The sequence below is a fragment of the Camelus bactrianus genome, chromosome 8 (assembly GCF_048773025.1).
Source record: "Camelus bactrianus isolate YW-2024 breed Bactrian camel chromosome 8, ASM4877302v1, whole genome shotgun sequence".
In the NCBI taxonomy this organism is placed as follows: domain Eukaryota; kingdom Metazoa; phylum Chordata; class Mammalia; order Artiodactyla; family Camelidae; genus Camelus; species Camelus bactrianus.
In genome coordinates, this window is record NC_133546.1 from 54115610 (window position 1) to 54140954 (window position 25345).

The window sequence follows — 25345 nt, forward strand, 5'->3', positions numbered from 1 at the left end:
GAGGCCAGTAACCCAGGATGGCTTGGTGAGGAGGATACTTCATCCCATCCTTCATGGGTACAGGAAACTGTGGCCACAGAAGGGCCTGAAGCCAAGATGTTTGTTTCCCTAAAATACAATGACCTTGAAAGCAGGGTAAGAGTTAGTTTTATTCATGATGGCCCTGAATGTAATTCAGGTATCAACTCTTACCAGATTTGTGCCACAGAGCAACTTGTGAAAGGCTATTTTTAGTTTTATTTTTTTTTAACATTTTTTATTGATTTATAATCATTTTACAATGTTGTATCAAATTCCAGTGTTCAGCACAATTTTTCAGTTATTCATGGACATATACACACTCATTGTCACATTTTTTTCTCTGTGAGTTATCATAACATTTTGTGTATATTTCCCTGTGCTATACAGTGTAGTCTATTCTACAATTTTGAAATCCCAGTCTATCCCTTCCCACCCTCCACCCCCCTGGTAACCACAAGTCTGTATTCTCTGTCTGTGAGTCTATTTCTGTCCTTTATTTACGCTTTGTTTTTGTTTTTGTTTTTTAGATTCCACATATGAGCGATCTCATATGGTATTTTTCTTTCTCTTTCTGGCTTACTTCACTTAGAATGACATTCTCCAGGAGCATCCATGTTGCTGCAAATGGCATTATGTTGTCGGTTTTTATGGCTGAGTAGTATTCCATTGTATAAATATACCACCTCTTCTTTATCCAGTCACCTGTTGATGGACATTTAGGCTGTTTCCATGTTTTGGCTATTGTAAATAGTGCTGCTATGAACATTGGGGTGCAGGTGTCATCCTGAAGTAGATTTCCTTCTGGATACAAGCCCAGGAGTGGGATTCCTGGGTCATATGGTAAGTCTATTCCTAGTCTTTTGAGGAATCTCCACACTGTTTTCCACAGTGGCTGCACCAAACTGCATTCCCACCAGCAGTGTAGGAGGGTTCCCCTTTCTCCACAGCCTCTCCAGCATTTGTCATTTGTGGATTTTTGAATGACGGCCGTTCTGACTGATGTGAGGTGATACCTCATTGTAGTTTTGATTTGCATTTCTCTGATAATTAGTGATATTGAGCATTTTTTCATGTGCCTTTTGATCATTTGTATGTCTTCCTTGGAGAATTGCTTGTTTAGGTCTTCTGCCCATTTTTGGATTGGGTTGTTTATTTTTTTCTTATTGAGTCGTATGAGCTGCTTATATATTCTGGAGATCAAGCCTTTGTCGGTTTCACTTGCAAAAATTTTCTCCCATTCCGTAGGTTTTCTTCTTGTTTTACTTCTGGTTTCCTTTGCTGTGCAGAAGCTTGTAAGTTTCATTAGGTCCCATTTGTTTATTCTTGCTTTCATTTCTTCTAGGAGAAAATTTTTGAGATGTATGTCAGATAATGTTTTGCCTATGTTTTCCTCTAGGAGGTTTATTGTACCTTGTCTTATTTGTTTAAGTCTTTAATCCATTTTGAGTTGATTTTTGTATATGGTGTAAGGGAGTGTTCTAGCTTCATTGTTTTACATGCTGCTGTCCAGTTTTCCCAACACCATTTGCTGAAGAGACTGTCTTTATTCCAACGTATATTCTTGCCTCCTTTGTCAAAGATGAGTTGACCAAAAGTTTGTGGGTTCATTTCTGGGCTCTCTATTCTGTTCCATTGGTCTATATGTCTGTTTTGGTACCAATACCATGCTGTCTTGATGACTGTAGCTCTATAGTATTGTCTGAAGTCTGGGAGAGTTATTCCTCCAGCCTCTTTCTCTCTCTTCAGTTATTTTTAGTTTTAAAATCAAGATTTACAATTTCTTCTATATTACCCAGACTTTAAATTTTCTTAATATATGTGAAAAATCCCATTGATTTCTATAAGATTTATTAAAGTTTTGTAAAAGATTTATTTTTATAGGATCTTTTTAAATAAGATTATAAAAATTTATAAGTTATAGCAGTATCTAAAATCAGGAAGGGTTTATAACCTGTTAGGCACTTGTCTAACAATTTTTTTTAATCCCTTTGATCCTCCTGGGAATTAGGCAGTGTTTTGTGTTGTTGTCCCCACTTTGATGATGACATGACTATTGCACAGAAAGTTTAGGTGGAGGGGCCAGAGGATGAACCAGGTGGCCTGGATCCTGAGCCTACAAACCTACCCACCAGCTGCAGCAGCCTCCCAGCATACAGCAAGGCACAGAGCAGGAGACTCGTTTGCAAGTTGAGGAGTCTGTGAAAACTTGTTATGGAGGCCATGGCTGCATGAATAGGAAATGAGCATTGATGAGATGATTGAAACATCCCACCCGTATTAATCTTGAATATACCAGAGAAGGTATTTGAGTTTCAAATTATTTGTGGAATGTAGCAAAGCCGCCCCTATTTTTTAACCTTGCATAAGATGCAAAGGAACTGCTTGGTTGCGATACTTCAGCAGACAGGGGGACGCCTTCCAGAGTTTCAGTGGAAGCCCTTTCAGGCGCATTTTAACCTCAAGTTCCAGATACGTCTCTGTCTCTTCACACCATAGCACCACCCAGACCCTCTTCCCTAGTCTTCTCTGTCAACATACAGCCTCCTACCTAATGTTCTCCTCCAGTTAATGGTCATGAGATAATGTGCGTTGTCATCATCACTCTAAGCATCAATGCTTACGATCCAGCGGGCTGGCTCAAGCTAGGTCCAAGAAGAGTTTGTTAGGATATTTGGGGTAAACTGAAATTTCAGGCCTCTAAACAAATTCCAGATCAGAGGTGATTGTGTCGAAAGAAAAGAGAGGCTGGGAACAAGTAGCTAGATGTGAGGGAGAAAAATAATCCTCCCTAAGATTTTGCCCCGAGCCCATCAGGCTGATACATTCTGCTCCATACCTCCTTCCTCCTCCTCCTCCTCCTCTTCCCCACTTGGGTACAGCTGGTGGGGAGGAGGCTTGCTTTTAATGGAGAGTCAACTATTTAGATTCTTTGAACTAAATCAGAGGTGTCAATCAGAGTTACACTCCATCCTATCTAGTTAGGATCATTTCACTTCTTTGGTTTTTTGGGGTTTTTTTTCTGTTTTTTACCTGGGAGGGGATTAGGGTTATCTATCTATCTATCTGTCTGTCTGTCTATCCATCTATCTATCTACCTATCTACCTATCTATCTATTTTAACCAAGGTACTGGGGATTGAACCCAGGACCTCATGCATGTTAAACATGCACTCTACCACTGAGCTATACCTGCCCCCCATTCACTTCTTTATGCCCCATGATAATGGTGAAATAAGTCATCTCTAAACCACTGGAGTGGGCCTGCGCAATCCTTTGTCATTGGTTTAAAGCTCAGTACAGGTGGAAGAAGCAAGCTCAAGCCTATTGCTGCTGCATTTTTAGGGTTTGTTTAGGTTTTTTAATTTTTATTTTTAAAAAACCTTAATAGGTGAAAAATAGGTGAAAGATAAAAAATCTTAAAGATGAAACTATTTAAGATTCCAAATTTGAACTTTACTTGGTTTAATAAACCAAATGCTCCCATGTGGAATTTAAACAAGAATTTAAAAAAATAACCAACTCGATGCTGCTAGTGAGAACAATACCACAGCAAAAACAGGAAACTCTTCTTTCCCGTAAACAAAGGCTGCTGAGTGGAAAAGTGAAAAACCCAGGCTGCACCAAGAGAGAACTCAGCTGGTACACGGACACAGCTGAGAAGCGAAAAAGAGAGACTCATGGGTGCTTGCTGATGCTTGGCTTCTGTCCTGCCCTTGAGTAGGTTTCTGTTACTTGCAGCTAGAATTACCTTTACTATGATAATAAGTAATATCAAAAGCTAGGAAGTCTTAAAAATGTAATTCATGACATACCTTTTGCTGAAAGGAGCATGTTGGAAACACTCAGATGCTGAGATTTGTTTACCTTTCAAGGTTGAACGTGAGTGTCCTCATGACAGAATACTAGGGCTTTTCAGGAAGGGCTTGGGAGTCAGAGTCTGACAGGGAGACGCCATCAATACCAGATCTCTTATCTTGACAGCACTTCTGCATCCCATAAGATACTCAAAGAAACCAGAAGTAGAGACTGGAAAGAGAAATTGAGAATTGAGCATAACTTGAGAAGACATAAGTAGATTTATATGTGTGAAATACGAAAGAGTATCTCATCTTGAAATTGCTTTAACTGGTAGACGGAGAATAGATATGAAGGTGGGTGGATTTTCAGGCACCTGAAAATTGTTTGAGGAAGGAAAACGAATGGGTGGATGAAGATAATGTGGAACTAGTGTGATTGTGAGGCACATAAAAATATATGACTTGAGACAATAAACATGGAGAGGGCAGGATGTGAATGTTCAGACTTGTTCAATTTAAATACTTCATAAATTTTGTTTTGTTTTCTCTTCCATGCCCTAGAAATGTAAATGGAGATATTTCCTCACCATCCAGAAGTTTGAAGAGACAACCCTTCCTACCCTTGAAGAAAGAGAAAATAGTTTTAAGATTTAGGCTCTGGGTATAATGGGCCTTCACAGCTCATTGCGAAAGAACAAGAGGGATTAGAGTGTTTGTAAAAAACAGAATAGCGTGGAGTAGCTGAGGCAGAAGGGGGCTTCCTCCACCAGAAATGAGGTTCCCTAGGAGTAGGGAGTAGCGGGGCGCAGAGCACGAGGAATCTGTAGTTCCAGGAATGGCTGCAAGGTGAGCCTGTGGAGGTGAGATCCGAAGTACCAGGGTTGCCGTTCTCTTGGAAGATGCCCATGTCCTGATCAGGGCACGTGAGCAACAAGTTTAAGAGACTTTGTCAGGCTCGATTAACAAGGATGCCTGCAGCAAGCCCAGCAAAAGGGATGCTAGAGGTCTTCTTTCTTCAGAATCCCAGAGGGACTTCTGGTTTCTGACGAAGCCCTGAGATGGGATTAGGGGGCCTAATAATGACCCAAATAGAATTGATCTCCCCTGAGATAGGCTCAGAGGTGGAACTTGGATTGAATTCATGAAAATTAGATAATTTTTCCTTTATCTTAGAGGTTACGGACTGAGTTTCTTACTAGTGGCATAGTTTTACCCAGTGTTGGCCTCTGTCCAGACACTAACAGTACATCTGCTCTTGTTTTCTGTGAAGGTAATTTAGATGCACCCTTTCCTAGGAAGTCTGTATTGTTTTCCTTTTGGAACCCAACACCTGGCCGTCTCGCTCTTTTTTTTTTTTTTTTTTTTTGTCTTATAGAATCTAACAGAAATACTGAGAGTGAATATAATTACCCTTGATTTATAGGATTACTCAAATATATGGACGTATTCCCTACCCATCATTTCTTTAATTCTGGTTTAAAAGGATTCAGTGTTAACGCACATAATGAGGGTTTATTTGATAGAGTCAGGCTTAACTGCATTTTGTCACTAATTTCAGGTGTCCCATCTTCTAAGCAGACTGGACATAGGGAATTCAGATTTATACACGCAACTGATCTGTTTTGCATAATTGGAAGCCTAGAATTTAAGTAAACATGTTTTTGGCTGAGGTCATTCCTGATTATAAAGTGATATCAAGGTCCCACTTTGTCTTTTTTGTGTTAATTCTCAGATAAAAGGCCTAGGGTGTGGAGTAGTAAAGTTTTATATCTCTGATGACAACTCAGTGGTCTTGCCCTGAGAGACATTTCTGTGATGTAGAAGCAGCAGGGGGCAGATTTGTATTTGATTTGGGCAAATGCTACGAACAAAATGCTGAAAGCTTTGCAAAGGAAACATGAACTCCAGGGTGGAGCCAGCACTGTTGTAGATGTGGTTGTGTTTATAAAATGTGTTGGGTCAGATGTGGAAGAGGGAAGGAAGGAAAGATACTAAATTTGTTTGAAGAGTTATTGTTTCCTAATGATAAAAGTATTCCATGCTCAATTGAGGAAAATGTAGACAAATATAGAGAAGAAAACAAATCTAGTTTCATCCAGACATAGCTATTATAAACATTCTGGTGCATTTCTATGCAGTATTTCTCTTTCCCTCTAGATATATATAGAAATACCTGCATACATTTACATTTATACTGATATTCCATCAGAAACAAATAGTGTAACTTACTTACCCAGTATGCAGCTTTAGGGGTAGCTTTATGGTGAAAATCATTACACATAAACCTTAGACATACTTTGATTATTTCTTATGACAGTTTAGTAGATGTGGAATTACTTGGGGAGACTGAATATATGAACTTTTCATGGGCTTTTAATTTATACTATGAAACTGTTTTCATAATAGTTATAATTTATATTATGAAACTGTTTTCTAGAAGGTTGTACCAGTTTATGCAAGAGTGCGCATTTTATTATACCTTGAAGGTCCAGAACAGTATCTTCTGAAACTTTGCAGTTCAAGCTGCTTAAATAATTGCAATTGTTTGAATTTGCATTTCTTTGATTGCGAGCTTGAACACATTTCATGGTTTACAAGTCACATACATTTCCTCTTCTGTAAATGTATTTTTTCCTTGCTTTTCTGTTGGGGGTTTTAGTGTGTTTCTTAACACATCTATTGCTATATACTGAAGACAGTAATCCTTTGCTATATTTATATGGTATGAATTGCATGGTATGTGTGTGCTTCTGAACTAAGACTATACAACTCTTTGTCTTTCTGGAATTTATTTTTGTCTCGTGTACATTGCCTCTGCTGAAGTTCTTATCAGTTCTTCAAGGGCCAAGTCAAATCTTACATCCTTCTCAAAGCCTTCCAAGATCCTTGAGGAGAAATGCAGCTCCTCCTCTTCCACACCACCATGATACGTGGTTTATGACTCTATTCCACTTGTTTCCAACCGCTTTGGAAGAAAGCTTCCCCCCCCTTTGCAAATAGCCATTGTGCTTTACTTAGTTTGATATCCCTTGCAGTCCTTTGGACAGAACAATTGTCCAATATATGCTTCTTGTGTTAAATGAAGTGACATCAAAGCCATTACAGCTTAACTTTCAAAAAATAATAGATACTTATCATCTTGCAACTGCATGTGCATTAGACTTGACAAAATCAAGTGACCGAAAAAAAAAAAAAACTCACCATGAATTTTTCTCTCATAATCCAAGAACCGGCTGTGGAACTTACGACTCTATCATAGTTTGGCTGAAGTTAGTCACTTGTATGAGCTTTTTCTGAACTATAATCTTGAGCCCATATAATTAAATTTCACTGGGAAAATATATCATAAAACCCACTCTAAGTAACACAGTTATAAAAAAGAGAAATAGAAGCCAGGCAGGCACACTTAAGCAGAACTTCTAACGGGGTTAGAAATATGAGAACAACAACCCAAACAACGAAACATCCAGGGATTAAATTTGCTGAGTTAAAATTGTCAGGAGTGACTGTCTGTGAGTAGTATAATCTTGTGTTATTGGTACCCAGGGCCTTTAAGGATACAGAATAGAGTGATAAACATAACCAATAAATAGGACAGTACTGGTGTAGTGACAGCCTCTTCACCAGGAATGCGGACATAAACGGCTTTGAATGCTCAATTGTAAAACTCAGGGCCTCAGTTTTCTTCAAGAAGCAAAAATTGTTTTTTTTTTTTTAAAGGAAAATTTATATGGATATAGACCTAAAAGATGGTCCACAAGTGGAGCCCAAGAGTACTGTTAAGATGTCAATGAATAGCAGAATCACTTGTGCCCAGTCTCTTTGGCTCAGAAAGAGGAAGATTCACCTGGTGTCTGGGTGTGCTCACTCCTCCAGGTTGACAGAAGCTATCCCCTGAGTTGGAGACCACTGTTCTTAGCGGAAAATGATTTCAGAGTAAGTGCATCCTCTAGAACTTGGAAATTGAAAAAGAAGGAAACCCTTAATGGGAGACTTGCTATTTTCTTGAGCTTTGATGTTCTAAGTGTACAGTCTATGTGTGAAGCACAAGACGTCTGGGACAGGCACATCAATTGTTCTGCCAACAAGATGAAAGTGTTCTAGTATGGAGCTACAGAGATGGAAGAGAAGTAAAGTTATGTGTAGCACTCTGCCTCTCCAGCCCTCCTTCCTTTTTGCCTTCACTTCCTCTCCCAACAGCACACTTTTTTATTTGATGGGGGAATACAGTAGAGAACACAAGAGGAGCTATCCCCCACTAGTTTTGAAAGATCCCAAAGTAACGAGAACTTTTTCTCAGCAAATTTTCCCAGGCCATCAGCCATGGGAAGTCTAAGAAATGGTGGTGAAGGGATAGTGGCCCCATGTAAGTGTTCACCTAAAAGATAATAGTATTATGATCAAAATTTAAATGCTACACTGGCATAGTGGTAGAAGAATTTTAGAACTGGAATGCACTTCAGTGATGACCTATTCACACTCTCACATTGTATATTGTAGGGATGAGATGGTCTGACCAAAAAGATTAATTATGTACCAAAGCAACCCAGCTCATTGGTGCCACAGTCCAGATTAGAACCGAAGCCTTCCATTGCCCAGGTGTCCATGCTCTCCAGGGCCCCAACTCCCCATCCTCCCAGGGTTTTTCAACTCTTAGCCCAAACATTTCTTGTATAGTTTTGCATTTTAGAATTTTTACATAATTAATAATATTTTATTAAGGCACATATATAAACAAAGTTATTTTTAAAAAGAAAACCAAAACCCACAGAAGGACTAGGAAGAAAAATAACAAGCCTGGCTCTAAGTTTCTTCTGTTCTACTCTACAAATGCAACTATGTTAACTGTTTTTTCCATTGTTCTTCTCATAAACCTTTTGGCCTTTATCTAGAAATAATATACTGATATGTTTATTGCTTAACTTTTCAATTTCAGATTTTGCTTATAATTTTATAGAAGAAAATGTAGTTCATTACACCCACCTTCCTGTCTTTCTTCTACAACCCACATAATCCATCACCATTTATTACCACTGACTCTCCTTACCTTTCCGTGCAGAGCATTGTGTATGTGGCTCATTCTCTTTATCACAGACCCGTGTGGAACATTGTTGTAAATCTTTTTCCTTTGTTTTTTTTTCTTTATTGTTTTTTAAATACATTATTTGATATGTAATTATATGTGGATTATAGACTTAGTACAGTTTTAACATATAGATATCTGATGCTTAAAAATACATGGCTCAGTTTTACTTGTTTTTGAGCTACAGTAGCATAGTGTAAGTAGTCTTCGTGGACTTGCTTTCTTCACTCAATATTATGTTTCCAAGAGTAATCAGTTGTGTTGCATTTTTTTTTTTAGTTCATTGTAACATCTGTATGATATTCCATTATGTGAATGCACTACAATATATTCATCCATTCTCCTGCCGTCTCTATGGACATTTTCTTTTTTTTCCTTTTCTTCCCCTTCCTATTAGGAGCATTGAGATGAGGAGCATTTCTGGGTCTCTGGTGTGCACCTGCCCAGACTTTCTCTTGGGTGCATAGTTAGGAGTGAGGCTGCTGGGTCACCCACTATAAGTAGGTTTAACTTTGAGAGAGACCGCCAAATTGGTCTTCCCTCTCGGCAGTGATGTAAATGTTTCCATTGATCCAACAGCTCTGCACAACCACTGTGAAATGATATGCTAATGAGGTTGAACTATTTTTTAGGTTTTATATGTGGAGTGGCCATTAATTTTCCTCTTCTATGAAAAGCCTACTTACATCTTTTGTTGATTTTTTTTATTAGATTGTCTTTTTCATATTGATTTTAGTAGTCATTTATGTATTATGAATACAAATCTTATGTTTGTTGTGTGGTATAATCAGTAAGGGTCCCGTCAGGAAGAGATACCTCACCAATTATTTGAACAGGGAAAATTTAATATGAAGAATTATTAAGTTGCAGAAGGTAGTTACCTACAAAAGGGGTGAAAGATGAAGTTAACAGGTCTAGAAGGAGCATGCTTATAGCCCCCCAGCTGCCCACTAGTGATTCGGACATCTTTGAAGAGAGAAAGTTCTCTTCCAGGGCCTGCTAGTGATGAAGAATGTTTTGAGAGGGTGCAGCTGCAGCTTGTCTGTTAGAAACGATCATCAGTTCCGAAGGTATTGGTGAGCTGAGTGTGGTCTCTAGAAGTGACTCACCATTGCTGGAGGGCAGAGGTGACAAGGGGACCTTAAGGCCTCTTGGAGGGGTGAAGTTAGGAGGAGGCTGAGAATATTGCATATACTAGAAGCATTCTAACAGTTCCATTTCCCTGAGTTTTCAGATATCTTCCTCTATAGCTCTGGTTCTCAAAGTGTGAGTCTAGTACCAGCAACATCCACATTACCTGGGCACTTGTTAGAAATTCAGCTTTTTGGACACCAACCTGACCTACTGAATCAGAAAGTCTGGGGTGAATCCCCAAAATCTGTTTTTTTCAAAAAAATCCCTCCTGAGATTCTGTTGCATGCCAAAGGTTGAGAACTGGTGCTATGCATCTGTGAAAGCACACTATCTAAGCAGTCCAGCCATCCCGAGGCCACCACACTGGAAAGGTTGTGCAGAGAGACTGCAGAGGAAGATGCCCGGGGACCCCCAGCTGACCCAGCCCCTGGCTGTTTAGTATTCACTTCTAATGTTTTTTAATGTATCTTTGGGTAGATATATGACTTTGAGAAGCATGTAGTGTCATTTGTATGTATATGTTTTTCATTTATATAGAGTATTATTGCCTTGTATTGTTTCTTAGATTTTTCACTTAACAGTATGTTTTCGTACATTTCTCACTGCTACATTACGTGGTAATTCATCATATATACCTACTACATTTAACATTCATCCTCCAAATGAAGGGCATCCAGGTTGCCTTCAACTCCCTGCTGCCACAAACCATGATCAGCATCCTCATGCATGCCCTGCCCCACTTCATGAACCTGTGAACATTTCTACAAAGAAACTTTTGGTAGAGAAAGACTTAAATTCCCATTTTTAATTAGAAATAATTCTATTAGAGAACAAGGCTTTTCTGTCGGAAATTTTAAAAGACTGGGTGGGAGATAGTCAATACAAAGAGCCTTGGATGTTTTCCTAGTTGATATATATATAATATATATCACATCCACACACACAAACATAACTCCATAGTCCATATTCTTGGGTTTCGGGTGGAAAACAAAAAAGTCATCCAAGTGACATGTTGTTAATAGCTATGATATTTTCTACTGAAGTCTATTCTAACTGATGCTTTTCTTGCAAACTATGTTCACGTGAAACCAGCTGAGGAGTGGTGTTCCCTATGGGAATGTGAATTCCCTAGAGGGTCGGCAATAGCATAGTCTTAGTAAATATATAACCCGTTGTCAGTGAAGGAGCCGTGGGCTAGCACGAAGTGCTGTAAGACTATTCACGGAGTTATCTACTAATGTAATAGCAGGTCATTCTTCAGGACTGATATTGGTATCTGTTACTTTTGTGAACTTTTTAACTATTAGAAATAAATGTTGTAATGTCCTCAGAAGTAAAACCAGTCTGTATCCTCCATAGGCCTCTTGAACACACTTCTAGTTTATTATGTATTATTTAAATGTGGGTATCTTGTACAAATCAGTTAACTCTCTATTTCCCATGCCTGAAGGAGAAGAATGAAAAATGACTGTTGTCAGCATAGAGTTTCCTCAGATTCCGCCACTCTGTGTCTTTTCTGTGAGACTCCCTGCAGGTCTCTTTATCTCCATGTAGAAGAGGCTGTCACTGCCCTGCTCCGTCCCCTTGGTGTGTAATACTTCGATGAAAGCCAGCTACACGTCTTTTTTTTTTTCCCTAATATATTTTTATTGAAGTACAGGCAGTTAACAATGCTGTGTCAATATCTGGTGTACAGCACAATACTTCAGTCACAAAGGAACATAGCATACATCCGTTTTCATGTTCTTCTTCACCACAGGTTACTACAAGATATTGAATATAGTTCCCTGCGCTATACAGTATAAACTTGTTGTTTATCTATTTTATATATATTCAGTATCTGCAAATCTCAAAGGGGAGAAATTGGGAGTTCGAGATTTGAGCTACACTTCTGATTGTCCGAATCTGCACTTCTGCCCGAGGGCTCTTTCTCACCTCTGGAGTCAGTTCTGTCCCAGCACTGGACAGGGCGGAAGTTCTAGAGAAGGACCACTCCCTCCTTAACCAGTGATTGGCAGGGAGCTAAATATCCCAGCTCCCTCACCCTTGGGAGCATTAACTCTGAAGTGCCTGCTCTGCCCTGGCCCCCAGAGCTTCTCAACAGTATTCAATTCTGGTTGCACCCAGGGGAAACGTGCTTGAAAACACACCCTTTAGTGAGTTTCTTCCCTTCCTGTCTCGTTTTCCCACCTCTGCAATTAACTTCTTGCACTCAAGCATCCTTGTCAGGATATGCTTCTAAAGGAACTAAGACTCTTTATGTGCCTCGAGTTCCTTAGCTGTAAAAAGTGAAGACATTGGATGAGGTGAATTCAAGAATTCTGTAATTCTACTGAATGATAGTAAGTGCAACCAGACATCAAATGGAACCTTCTTGGCCCTTAGGAACCGAATAAAATGAGCTCAACACCATCAGCCCCAAATTCATGGCCATGGAAGTCCAAAGCCTTCTCAAGAGTTCTGAGAATTCCTGAAGGACTTACGCTGTAATGCTCACGTCTGCTTTTTAAGATACTCTAGTGTGTACCATGTAAACCTAGGTGGGGACTTCAATTATGAATTATCTTAAAGCAAACAAACAACAACATAACCATGTCCTACAAGCATGTGTAGCTTAGTCAGAGTTTAAAAATGAATTTCTGGAGAGAAGATGGAGGAGTGGTTTGGGTCTGGAAACAAATAAAATAGTTACAAGCAGAACAGCTGTCGTCACAATCTTAAAAGGTCCTTTCAGAACCTACTGCTGGAAAGGTTCCCTGATCCTTCCTCACCTAGTTTTAGGCTTTCTCCCTTTCTTCCTTCTCTTTGGCTCTTCAGTGTCTCTCTCCCTGTTACTTCAGGAGCGACAACACCTGACCCCCTGTCCATGCAGTCCAGCTTCTCCCTTCTGGAGTAGTCTGGCATGTTTGTCATCTCAGCCTTAACAGCCTTGCTTATATCAACTGGCCTCATCAGTTTACTCTCCCAAACACACTTCTCCTTAGGGAGACTTCCAGTTCAGTGAACCATCCCTTCCCTTTCCCCCAATCCCTTCTTGTAGAAGTTAAGACAGTTCTTTTCTTTCTCTTCCTCTAGTGGGCACTGCTGTTATCTCTTTGAATTACCAAACCAGGACTCAAACATTAGTTTTTACTTTTTCTGTTTCATATTCTTCTTTTAAAAAAAATTGAAGTTCTAATTGGTTTACAATATTATATTAGTTTCAGGTGTACAACATAGTGATTTGATATTTTAAAATATTATGCTCCACTAAAAGTTATTACAAGAGAATGGTTGCAATTCCCTATGCTATATGATATATCCTTGTTGCTTATCTATTTTATATATAGAAGTTTGTGTCTGTTAATCCTATACTCCTAATTTGTCCCTCCACCTTCCCTCTCCCCATTTGTAACTGCTAGTTTGTTTTCGGTATCTGTTTTATTTTTTAGATTCCAGATATAAGTTATATCATGCAATATTTGTCTTTCTATGATTCATTTCGCTAAGCATAATATTCTCTAGGTCTGTCTATGTTGCTGCATGCAAATGGCAGAATTTCATTCTTTTTTGTGGCTGAGTAATAATCCTATGTATATAGGAATATTATATCTATTATATATATTTCACATCTTTTTTATCCATTCAGGTTTGTTGAATGACACCTGGGTTGCTTCCATATCTTGACTATTGTAAGTAGTGCTGCTATGAACATTAGGGTGCATGTATTTTTTCCAATTAGTGTTTTTATTTTTTTCTGGATATATACCCAGGAGTGGAATTGATGGGTCATATAGTAGTTCTATTTTTAGTTTTTTGAGGAAGCTCTTTGTTGTTTTCCATAATGGCTGCATCAGTTTACATCCCACCAACAGTGAACAAGGGTTCCCTTTTCTCCACATCCTCTCCAACATTTGTTATTCGTAGACTTTTTGATGATAACCATTCTGACAGATATGATGTGATATATTCATTGTTGTTTTGATTTGCATTTTTCTAATAATTTGCAACATTGAACATCTTTTCATGTGCCTATTAGCCATCTATATGTATTCTTTGGAAAAACATCTATTTAGATCTTCTACCCATTTTTTATTGGGTTTTTTTTTATATTAAGTTGTATGAGCTATTTATGTTTTGGATAGTAACCCCTTTTTTGGTCATATCATTTGCAAATATTTTCTCCCATTCCATAAGTTGTCTTTTTTGTTTTGTCAATGGTTTCTTTCCTTTGCTGTCCAAAAGTTTTAAATTTAATTAGGTCCCATTTGTTTATTTTTGCTTTTCTTTCTTTTTCCTTTAGGAGGTAGATCCCAAAAAATAACGCTGCAATTTATGTCAAAGAGTGTTCTGCCTATGTTTTCCTCTAGAAGTTTTATAGTATCTCATCTGACATTTGGGTCTTTTATATGTTTTGAGTTTACTTTTGTATATGGTGTTAGAGAATGTTCTCATGTCATTCTTTTACATGTAGTTGTCCAGTTTCCCCAGCACCACTTATTGAAGAGACTGTCTTTTCTCCATTATATTTTCTTGCCTCCTTTGTTGTAGATTAATTGACCTAAGTATGTGGACTTATTTCTGGGCTCTCTATTCTGATGCATTGATGTTGGGCAGTCTCATGCTGGCCAACATTACTATAGTTTTGTATATAGTCTGAAGTCTGAGAGGGTTATGCCTCCAGGTTTGTTCTTTTTTCTCAAGATTGCTTTGGCAATTTGGGATCTTCAGTGGTTCCATATAAATTTTAGGCTTATTTGTTCTAGTACTGTAAAAAATGACATGGGTATTTTGATAAGGATTGCATTAAGTCTGCAGATTGCTTTGGGTTGTATGGCCACTTTTAACTACATTAATTCTTCCAATCCAGGAGCATGGGATATCTTTCCATTTCTTTGTATTCATAGTCTCTTCTTTCTTTCTCCATACGGCTAATATCTTTAGTCCTCTTTTCCAGGCAGTTCTTAATGCTGGTCTCTGCCTGATTGTAACCACGTCAACTTTTTTAAAAGTTGCAGATGGCTTCTCACTATTTCACGAATAATGTACATGATGGTCCTTCAAGGAAGTCTTGAGTATTAAGAAAAAGAAGTAGGCACTAATTCCTTGTGTCCCTAGGCTAGCTATGCTACAACTTCCCCACACTTTGTTATTAAATCCTAATTATGCTCTTATCAGTTTCCTAAGTGCCAGCTTCATGTTACCTGAGTTTTTTGTCTTTGCCCAGCAAGAAGCAGGCACCAACGTAACTTTTGACATTTATGGTGGAAATGTTAGGGAGAGATAAAGAAGAGGAAGGAGGAAAGAGGGAGAGACTTTAGAGCTTTGTCTTCATTGTGCAGTGAGCTGAACAGTGTCTTGAATGTGCCCAGTAAATACTGGCCATGAGATTTATAATAAAAGACTTCTGAGCCTAGAACTTCGTTTCTAAAGATACTCAAGATGCACCAAGGCCCACACTTACATATATTTATCACTGTCCTATTGGCAAAACCAAGAGAAAGAGTTTAATAAGAGGTTAACTCAACATCAAATACATCAAACAGAAAGTTTATTTTTAAAAATAACTTTATTAGGGGACTTTCCAAACATACGCAATAATAGGAAGTATGAGACAATAAACCTCCCTGTATCCATCTCCCAGCTTCAAAAATTGTTAATCATTTCTCATCTATTCCTCCTTCTGTCTTTTTGCAGATGATAAAACTCTTCAGTATGTACCACTGATGACAGTTCTGTTTTATACATAACTGTCATGCCATGATCACATCTAATAAAATTAACAAAAATTCATTTATAGTACCTAATACTTAGTCTATAATCTGATTTTTATGACTGTCCCAAGGGTTCTTTTCAGAGGTGGTTTGGTCAAAACAGAACTCAAAGTCCATATACTGCATTTCATGTTACGAATTTAAATCTCTTTTACCCTTTTATAATTGGCTCCCTGTTTCTTCATGCCATTGATTTGGTAAAGAAACCAGGTCATTTTTCCTTTATTGACTGTTCAACATTCTAGATTTGACTGATTGCTTCCTTGAGGTTGTTTTAAAATTTGACCCTCTGCCCTTGTATTTCCTATTAGGTCTAGAGGCTTGATTAGATTCAGATTCAGTTTCTCAGGCAAGAAGACCTTAGAGTGGTTCTGGGTACTGATTTTTGTCATCTGATGGCCATATTGTCTGGTTGTTGGATTTCTTAGTTTTAGGTTTTGTTTCTTGTTTCTTCTTTTTCTTTCTTACTTAGTTGCTCTGTTTCTTTGGTAAAATTCAAAATGATGCTACACTTACTATCTTTGCCTAACCAAATTAAAAAAAAAGTTGAGATTTACATAGACAAAATGACTAGGCAAAATACCAGTGGTTCTGAGTCTCTCAGCCAATTTGTATTTGAAGAAAGCTTCTGCTTCATACCCAAAGGGATTGACTGTACGAAAGGAAAATTTATAAGATAGGAACACTTAAGAGATTGCTGAATGAAAAATTATGAAAAGCACATCACTAATTACTGTATTTAGAAGTGAAACTATTAAAAGTCAGGATGAAAATAGCTGAAATGTAATGAGTCATTTGCCAATTATTGAGCTTATGGATTTCCAATGCCACTTGCTTCAAGCCCTTTTCCTCTTCCTTAGGGAATTTTTGGTGGCATTTTAGTGTTTTCTTTTTTTTTTTTTTAACACCTCCAGAAATTGCTGTGTGCTGATAACTGACCATAAATTGTACATGTGGAGAGACACATAAGAGATTATGACTCAGGATCCATGCTGTGTTATTGACTGAGATACACCATGAGCGGATTGCACCACAGCTGAAGATTTTCAGAGCAGAAAGTAGTTAGAATTCTGCTGACTACCTACTATGCTATCTAGTGCTTGGTAAAGAAATAGAAACATAAATCATGAAGGTCAGTGTGCTCACTGGAGAAGAACAGTGCATCACCCTGCTTCTCAGGTGCTAGGTGTGTTTGGTTATCGGTCTAGGCCATGGGTTTGCAGCCATGATTGCACCTGGGCAGCTTTTAAACCTGCTGATTCCCAAACTCTACCCCAGAACTGAGTCTAGGTCTCTGAGGCTGGGTCATAGGCATTGGTACTTTGAAAAAGCTCTTTAGGTGGTTCTAATATTGAGCCAGGGCTGAAATTTAGCCAGCAAATAAAAGGTACCATTTATGGGTCTTACTCTGTGCAAAAGACTATATTGGAAATCTCTTGCATATAAAGAAATTGATGTTTGAAAAGATGTTATTAGCTCACTGTCTTGCTACGAAGAATTTCACATCTGTTCAGTCTGGATTCAGAACTAGGGATTTTGAAACTTTGTGACCCAAAGTAAGACAGGAAATTTACATCATAAGCTAGAACACTCAATGTAATGAAACACAAGTTTAACAAATAATCTTATTTAGTATGAATGCTCACTGATCTTTTCTGTTTTATTTAATTTAAAAATTACTGTTCAAAACCCACTAAAATGATTTCATGACTTGCAGTTTGAGACACTCTTCTAAACCATGACATTGCAGATTTCCTGTTTCAAACACATTGCAAGATCTTTTCCCCATCAATGCCTTCTCATATTTTGTCTTCTCATCTGGAAAGCCCATTATTTTATTCTCTGCATTTTTTAAAGGTCATTAAGTTGATTCCTGACTGAAAAGCATTTCCCAGACTACTCCAGTTTATTGTGTTTCTTATTCCAGTGCCTACAGTTATCACACGGAGCTCATCACACATTAGTTTACACTAAATTATATAACATAACGGGATGCTCTGTAATTGTCTTCTGTCTTAGATGGCTTTGTCTCCTTGACTAAATTTAACCTTTCTGAGGGCAGTGATCAGATTGTATGCTTTTGCTTCTGTACTTTTCGACATGTCAAGCACAGAGCAGGGAACATGGCAAATGCTAAAATCAGCCCTGTGACCCTAGACAAGTCAATCTCTGAGCTTTTATTTCTTCCTCCTTGAAATGAAGGAGGCTGTTTTAGGTTAATGCTAAAGTCTCCCCCAGGTTTTTAAGTTTATTTGTCTATAGTATCTATGAACGTCTTCTATAAATACAGGAATGAAGGGAAAAATATTAAACATTTTTATGAGCAATCAAAGAAAAGTTCTTGTGTGGAAAGAAAAAAGGCTGAAACTATTTGGCATTTTTGATAGGCAAAATATAAACTCCTCCATGCTAGCTCTGAAAAGATAAAGAACTTATTGGAGTTTGGAAATGGAGTTGGGCCTTGTGTCATTTGGATACTGAAATGTGATTATTCACAGGCTGCTCTTCTTTTTCAAGGTGAATGAATAGAGAGGTAGCAAGAAATATCCACAGACTCTTATCAAGCCAAACTGATTACATAATAACACAAGGTTTAACAATGAATGTAGGGTTGGGCTGTGTGGAAACAAAGGCAGCATGATTTAGAAGAATATTGAATACAATTACATTTTAGATATTATTTGTTTTCAAGTGGTAAGTTAACATCACTGAGGACCTGCCCAGTGGTTTCTGAGGCCAAAGGATGTGGCTAGCTGGTTCAGTTACTTGCATTCTTTTGAACTGGAGGCTGCTGGCAGGGGAGTCAGAGAGGTAGTTGCCGTGTATGTGTGTTAGGGAGTGGGAGGTGTGGTGAATAGATCATCTGTGGTCTTTACCTGCTTAACATTCATTTCTTCTTTGTTAACAACACTCCTTGTCCTTTGAGGAACCTCCTCTCTCCTGCTCAGTCCATGTGGTTTGGGTGTGTACTGGGGGTGGGCAAGCTGTCTCCCTTGACTTTTTTCAGACAGAGGCACATGACGCAACCTGGCAGTGCATATTACAACCATGGTTATAATGGTTAGTTCAGAGATGGGCACAGGATCTAAGTGAGTCCAACGAGACTCATTCTTTGACCTGCTTTCTTGTTAACAGGACCAATTGCTAAGGAGGTTGGGGGAGGATGAAAGCCTTGGGCTGTAGGTCTTGGCCCTTATTAGAGAAAACAAAAGCAGTGCAATGAAACCATAACCATGATATGAAAAGAAATTGAGTCCTAACACTCTTTGAGCACTTGAAGAAAAAAAAAAGAATTTTAAAAAGCATTTTTTTGGCCAGTCCTACTCTTGGGATTTATAAGCACCTGAGCCAATACATTCCAACCTCCTTCACTGTAGGGTTTCATAAGTCAGTTTGAGTTGGGTACCTATTACTTACAACTATCCTGACTATACAGGAGTTGATTCATAAAACCAGGATATCTTCACTCTTGCTCACTGCTAACCTCTCTCATCTTATCATTTGGTCAGAGAGTACCATGTCTTCTGCTTTTATAAAGCCCAACACTTATTTCTTCTCCATCTGAGAACAGAAGTTTCTCCAACCTTTTGCATCTCGTCTCCCTGCCCTCTTCCTCCACAAGTCAGCATGTGTCTCACAGTTGCAGGTGGCAGGAGAGGAAGAAATGAGGTCCAGTCTCAGGCCATGATGCCAGTGCCTTTGTGTGGATTAGAAAACACTTCTCCCTCAGAGGCTCCCTCCACCCTTCTTTGGAGACCAGGCTGGATCTTAACCCTGAATTGCTTGCCACACCTCTTCCTCAGCCAGAGCACACTGCAGGGTACAAATGACACAACACTGTGCTGAGGCCCCACAGTACTAAGAAGCAAGAGGTAGAGCCAAGAAGTAGAAAAACAAGCCCTCTGCTGCCCACACCCATTATTATCTTCCTGCAGGTGTTGACAGCTGTAGACTCTGTGTGTCCCTAGGCATCCCCACACTGAGCGTCCCCCACCGTGGTCTCAGTAATGATCACAAATGCTGATGATAGCTGGAAAAACAGTATCACTTGTCACTTGAAAGCAGCGTTTCCCAGTATCATTTTGGTCTTAAAGTGGTATCTTTTCTGGAGGGCCTTCCTGAATTCAGTTTGGCGATCTTTACAGCCAGTCTTTAATGACGAAAGTCAATAGTTCAAGAAGTCCAGTGGGAGGTCACTTGGCCACTGACCACTGGAAGAGAACAGAGCACATGGTAAAACAGAGCATTTGGCAAGTCTCCGACAGCACATACCAGTGACACCTTCAGGAGTCATTCTAGGGGTCCTAGCTAGTGTTTAGTTATTTCAGTTTCCTGCGCTCCTGGGGGAAACCCTCATCACTGTGTTGGAGATAGTGGAGGAAAAAGCAGGAAACACGGGAGGAAACGGAATTTCACTGGGCAATCTCCAGTGGCGCGCGGGTGACACCGCAGTGCAGGCGGGAACCCTAAAGGGGATAAGGGCGGTTGGGAAAAGGGGCGAAGTTCCAAGGATCGTCATGGGGCGCAAGCCAGGTCTCAGCACTTTAACTATTTTTATCCAGGCAGAGGGGCGACTACACTCGGCGGAGAGGAAAGGCAGCCCGGATGGTGGCCCCTGGAATCGCTCCCTCCCTGCCGGCCCCCTCCCCCCTTCCTTGCAGCCTCCCCTTCCCTCCTCTCCACCCCTCCCCGCCCGTACTAAAACAAGGCGGGCGCCTTTAAGAGGGAGCTCGGTTACCCTGGGGGCGGGAACCCCTCGGCAGATCGGGAGGCGGCGGCGCTCGTCCGCGATGCTCCTCACTTTGTGCCCCAGCTCCCGCCACCGCCGCCGCCGCTGCCGCCTGGATCGCCACCGCCACCTCCTCCTCTCCCTCCTCCTCCTCCTCTGCCTCGAAGCGTCGTTTTCTGCAGCTGAGGAGAGAAGTGCTATGTCAGGAAAGTTCCGGCAGGGACTGAATGGGGCCATGCTCCCTAGGCTCTCCTGCGGGCGCCCGCGCGCAGCCCTTTGTATGAGGTGAGACTTGGGGTCCCCGGCCCCCGGGACAGGTAGCCGCCCGGGGGAAGCGCTCTGGTGTGCCGCGGTGCGCAGGGTGTGCGGTTGGGTGGAGTGTGCGGCGGAGGAAGAGGCTTGTTAGACCGAAGTTGTGCCGGAGAAGCTCGGGTTTTCGGGAAGATTTTTGCAGCTGGACTGGAGGGATTTCAGCGGCCAGCGCCACACGGTGGGGCCCGGCCGAGACTCGGTGTCCGCGGGTGCCGCCTCGCCTCGCCTCCCGACACCCCTGTCCCGTCCCTTCCCCTCCCCAGCGGTGAGGCCTTCGAGGAAACCGGTCGGCTGCAGGTTGGCACCCACTGCCGGGCTCTCTCCTCGAGATGCTGAGCGCTGGGAGTGAGAGGAAGGGGACGGAATCCTCCTGAACTTTTACACTCTGGGTTCCGTCACTCTTTAGGGGCGAAATTCACCTCGTTTGCCCAAGTCGGCAGGCTCCTTCCGCGCTCCAGCAGTTCTGAGAGGTCGCCGCTTACTTGCGGGTGAGCTTTCGGCGCTGTGAATCTCAGCCTTGGTCGGTGTTCAGCGTTGCACTGATTTTAGTCCTACCTCCTCCGCCACCCCTTTTGGGAAACATCTTTTTTTTTTTTTTAAAGAAAAAAATTTCCTGGAGGATTAGGATGCTAAAACAAACAAACAAGCAAACAAACAATAAAACCCAGCAAGGTATCTTTGTGAAATTTACCCCTAGGGCTGATCTGAATGTTCAAAGTGATCATTTAGTCCCCATGAAATATTTAGACTTGGTCTTAACACTTAATGAAATGCAGGTATCCCTGTAGTAGGATGCAGGGTTTTTTTTTTCCCCAGTGAGCTAAGAAGAGGTTTTAACCACGTTTTTTTAAAAACAAGATTTTCTCTTTGTTTATTGGTGAATTTGGTTTTCTTAGATTAAGAAGGCTCCAACTAATTTTTAGGAGTAGTAATTCTAAGAATAGTAAATAAAACCTGACTTTTCTTGCGTAATCCTACATTGCTTAAGATAGTTTTACTCTTGAATGAGCTATGTAATGTGTATAATTATTTCATGAAACCCAATATATAAATACATTTGTTGCACAATGGGTAAATTATCTTTTTTCATGTATCCTGTGGGTGAAGGAAGCCCATTTTCTCACACCTCCAGGTCTCTACCACACCTGTCTATTCCTTTTTCTATCTTCTCCATTCACATTGTATATGTCTAATGTCAGCTACAAATCAAAGGTGCTGATGACAAGTCCCTATATTTTCTGAAATGTTGCATAGCCAAAATTTTAGTGATGTCATCGATTATATCATCCAGATTATTTCGAAAAATAAAAATAGAATGTGGCAGCTTGTTTAAAGAGAAAAATGTCATGAAGTATTTAAATTCTCAGTTATATTCATTACATATAATTTGTATGTGGAAAAATGTTACCAAAATAGAGACTATGCCATAAGACAACTTATTTGAGGAAATTTTGAAAGAAAGTCATTCCAGAATAAACATTAATATCACAACATTTTGTTTGGGATATAGGTTTTCATCTCTGAGCATAGATTTGTCCCTTGGCTGTCAAATATACCAGAACTGAAACTTTAAAAAAAGATCTCACCATCTCAAGCATTTTCTGAAAATTTGCAGCAAACTGAACATTCTTGGAAAAAAATTTACTTAGAGACAGTCCTTTGCTTAAAACCCTAACTGCAGTTACTATTTTACCTTAAGCTGGCTGGGTTCCAGGCAAGAATGTACTGCATTCAGTAAGGATTTGGGGTTCTAAAGTGGATGTGACTGAGTTCCTAGAATTGTGTTGGTTAATATGAGTACCTTGAGATTTGGTATGTGATTTATTTGATTTGAGATGATTGTTGTGTGAATGATTCTTTTTGAAAATAAATATATACATTCACATATGCATCATATATAATACATATCACAAGTATGTATCACAAAACCCATATCTATGTATAGATATGGGTATACATATACTTATGTGCATCTGTATATCTATAAAAGGGAAAGCTGTTCAGGGACTCGGTAATACTCTTGCACTAAGAACAGCAGGTCTGAAAGATCAGAATCTAAAAATAGTTCATGATAGGACTTGTCATTTCTTCAGCATTTTCATCAATATCAGTTAAATTAAAGAATACTGTGTGTTCCAGTTGTTCTTGTTTTCTCACAAGGCTTGGACCAGGGACCCAAATGCCGGTGATACACATATTTATTAAAATGGACTGAATTATCCCACCAGTGGATGATTGATCAGTCATTTCCTAAGCTTCAATAAAGTATCTTCAGTAGCTTGTCAATATAGTGTTTTCTTCTTGTAATACTTCAAAAATGGCCTTCAGGGCATTCCCCATGGGTCTGGGCTTAGAGAGGAGACCTCAAAGGCATGGGAGGCAAATCTCAAGGAAGTTTTGGTACTCCAATGTGTGAAATGACGTCCTGAGTATTTGATTTGAGGGAGGTACCCAGTGTTGCTTGGGAAAATAGTACCTGTGATAGGATGCTCCAATCACACAAGCAATGCTTTGGATATTTCTTATCATATTCCACAGCTGAAGCTGCTACATTTCAGCATAGGTATGAAAATTTTAAATGAAATGATTTTTTAGACTGACTTTTTCTTTAATTTGCTAGGCATTTACCAAAAATGTATTCTTATTTGCTACAAATGCCCTTTACTTTGTTGCATGTAGCAATTTTTCCTTTTTCTTCTCTTTTTTTTTTGCAACTATGACATTTGTATGTTTAGAGTGAGTTCTTAGTGTTTGCTTGAAACAGGCAGTACCATATTTCATGGAGTTGGTGTTGTGTCTCTTCGGCTTAAAAAAAATAACATTTGAAATGTTTGAGCCTGAGATCACAGACTTTCAGAACTGATGGGATCTTGGTCAATTATAGTTTCAGTTTCCTGGGAATTTTCTGTTTAAGGCCAGATGTGGCCCTGATTTGAACTGGATGATCCACAAAATAGGTGCTTTTGCAACCACAAAACATGGAGAACATTCCAAATAATTCTGCAGTGTGGGCAGCCCAACATGCTTTAGTGTTTAGTTGGCTTGAGGCAGTATGCCATGCTTGTAAAAAATGGTTTTTGAAGCTGACAGCAAGCTGTTTCAGGCTTTGAGTTTGACACATAGGATAAAGTGCCTTTTCACCTCTATGCCAGTGAATATGGACAGGATTGGTAAAAGTAATTTGTTCCCATTTCTGTATGACAGAAGATTAAGGAAATTCAAGCATGAAACTAGCTTAATATACTGGAAAGCTCATTCATGTTCATTAAAAATGTAAGGAAGAGTTGAGAAGGTAGGATTTTAACACAGCTTTCAGGTCTTGGGCAAAAGAGTGTATTTGCAATTAAGGTAATTTAGTGGTCACCTATTGAAATGAATAATAACAGTGTTATGAACAGTATTTCATTTGAGTGATAATCCTTCCAGGTCCAAGTTTGATTAAAAAACATCCCCAGCCAGATACTGTACCAATCACCTAGCGTGTATGTTCATTGATTCTTAAATAATTTTCAGTTGAAACTCGTGCGTGTCATAGGCATAAGCGTTATGTACCTTTGGGGTTTTCGACCAAAGCATCTTGGTTGACTTCTTTTCTGTAAGTTGATGAAACCGAACCTATATCATTGAAGTATTTAAAAAATATTTTAGGCAACTTTTTTAATGTGGAAATTTCTAAGGATTTGCCTTGGGTAGGAGGTACAGACGGGACAGGATTCTTTATTGTAGCTGTTATCTCCCAAAGGAAGGTGCCTTCACTTCTTATCTTTTTTGGAACAAAAACAAATGCATAGGTAATTTAAGAGAAAGAGCATTTGCAGGCATTTAAAGATGCTTAAAGTTTGGGTTTCATCTCAAAGTTACCTAAGAATCAGTTAACATCTATGCCAGGTGTTCAGTACACTTTCCGGCTGAGGGGGCCTTCTGCTGATCTAAGGTGGTCCTGGGAGGATGTAGATTCACAGGGAGTTGGACTACAGTATAGCACAGGGACTACTGTATATTCAGTGATGTGAAGTAATCTGTAATGAAAAAGAATATGAGAGAATACGTATATATTTATATGTATAACTGAATCAGTATGCTCTACACCAGAAACTAATGCAACATTGTAAATCAACTATACTTCAATAAAATAAAGTGGGAAAGAAAAAAAAAGGAGTTAGAGTGGAAAGGAGCTAATTCCAGGCATAGATTCATTGCCTCCCAGAGGGAAAATGTTTGCCTAAGTGTGTACTTCTAATAAAATCCACTTTTCACCACTTTAGTTTATTTTTTCCATTTCCTTCAGGCTGTATATGAAGTATGGTTCCTGATCCATTTTGATTAACCTTGCACAAACCATGATGACTTCTAAAGTTTCACAATGTTCAGCACTAGCAGAAATTCTGTTCTTTAAGCCTTTCAATTTTTTTTCCCAGCAATGCTTTTCAAATGTTTTCCTTTCTTTTAAATTATTGAGTTCTTTAATGATACATTATGAGTTTTGAATTTAAGTTTCTGCCATTTTCCATAATAAA

The 25345-nt window shown here is 39.4% G+C and overlaps 1 protein-coding gene across 36 annotated transcripts in view; it reads left to right on the top strand.

Moving 5' to 3' along the window:
- Positions 1 to 25345, top strand: part of LOC141578372 (uncharacterized) — a 159122-nt gene that overhangs the window by 22909 nt on the left and 110868 nt on the right. For 28 of the 36 annotated variants that reach the window (XR_012508710.1, XR_012508714.1, XR_012508711.1 and 25 more), the window contains exon 1: positions 20664 to 20801. The exons of 1 other annotated variant lie outside the window; for it this stretch is intronic. Coding sequence is in view for 1 of the 35 variants with exons in the window: in XM_074368603.1 (XP_074224704.1) it covers positions 20305 to 20801 (497 nt within the window). In the remaining 34 variants the exon portion in view is untranslated. Of the gene's footprint in view, positions 1 to 20090; positions 20802 to 25345 lie in introns of those variants that run through there. 7 more of the 36 variants (XR_012508721.1, XR_012508722.1, XR_012508723.1 and 4 more) reach the window with 5 other exon arrangements.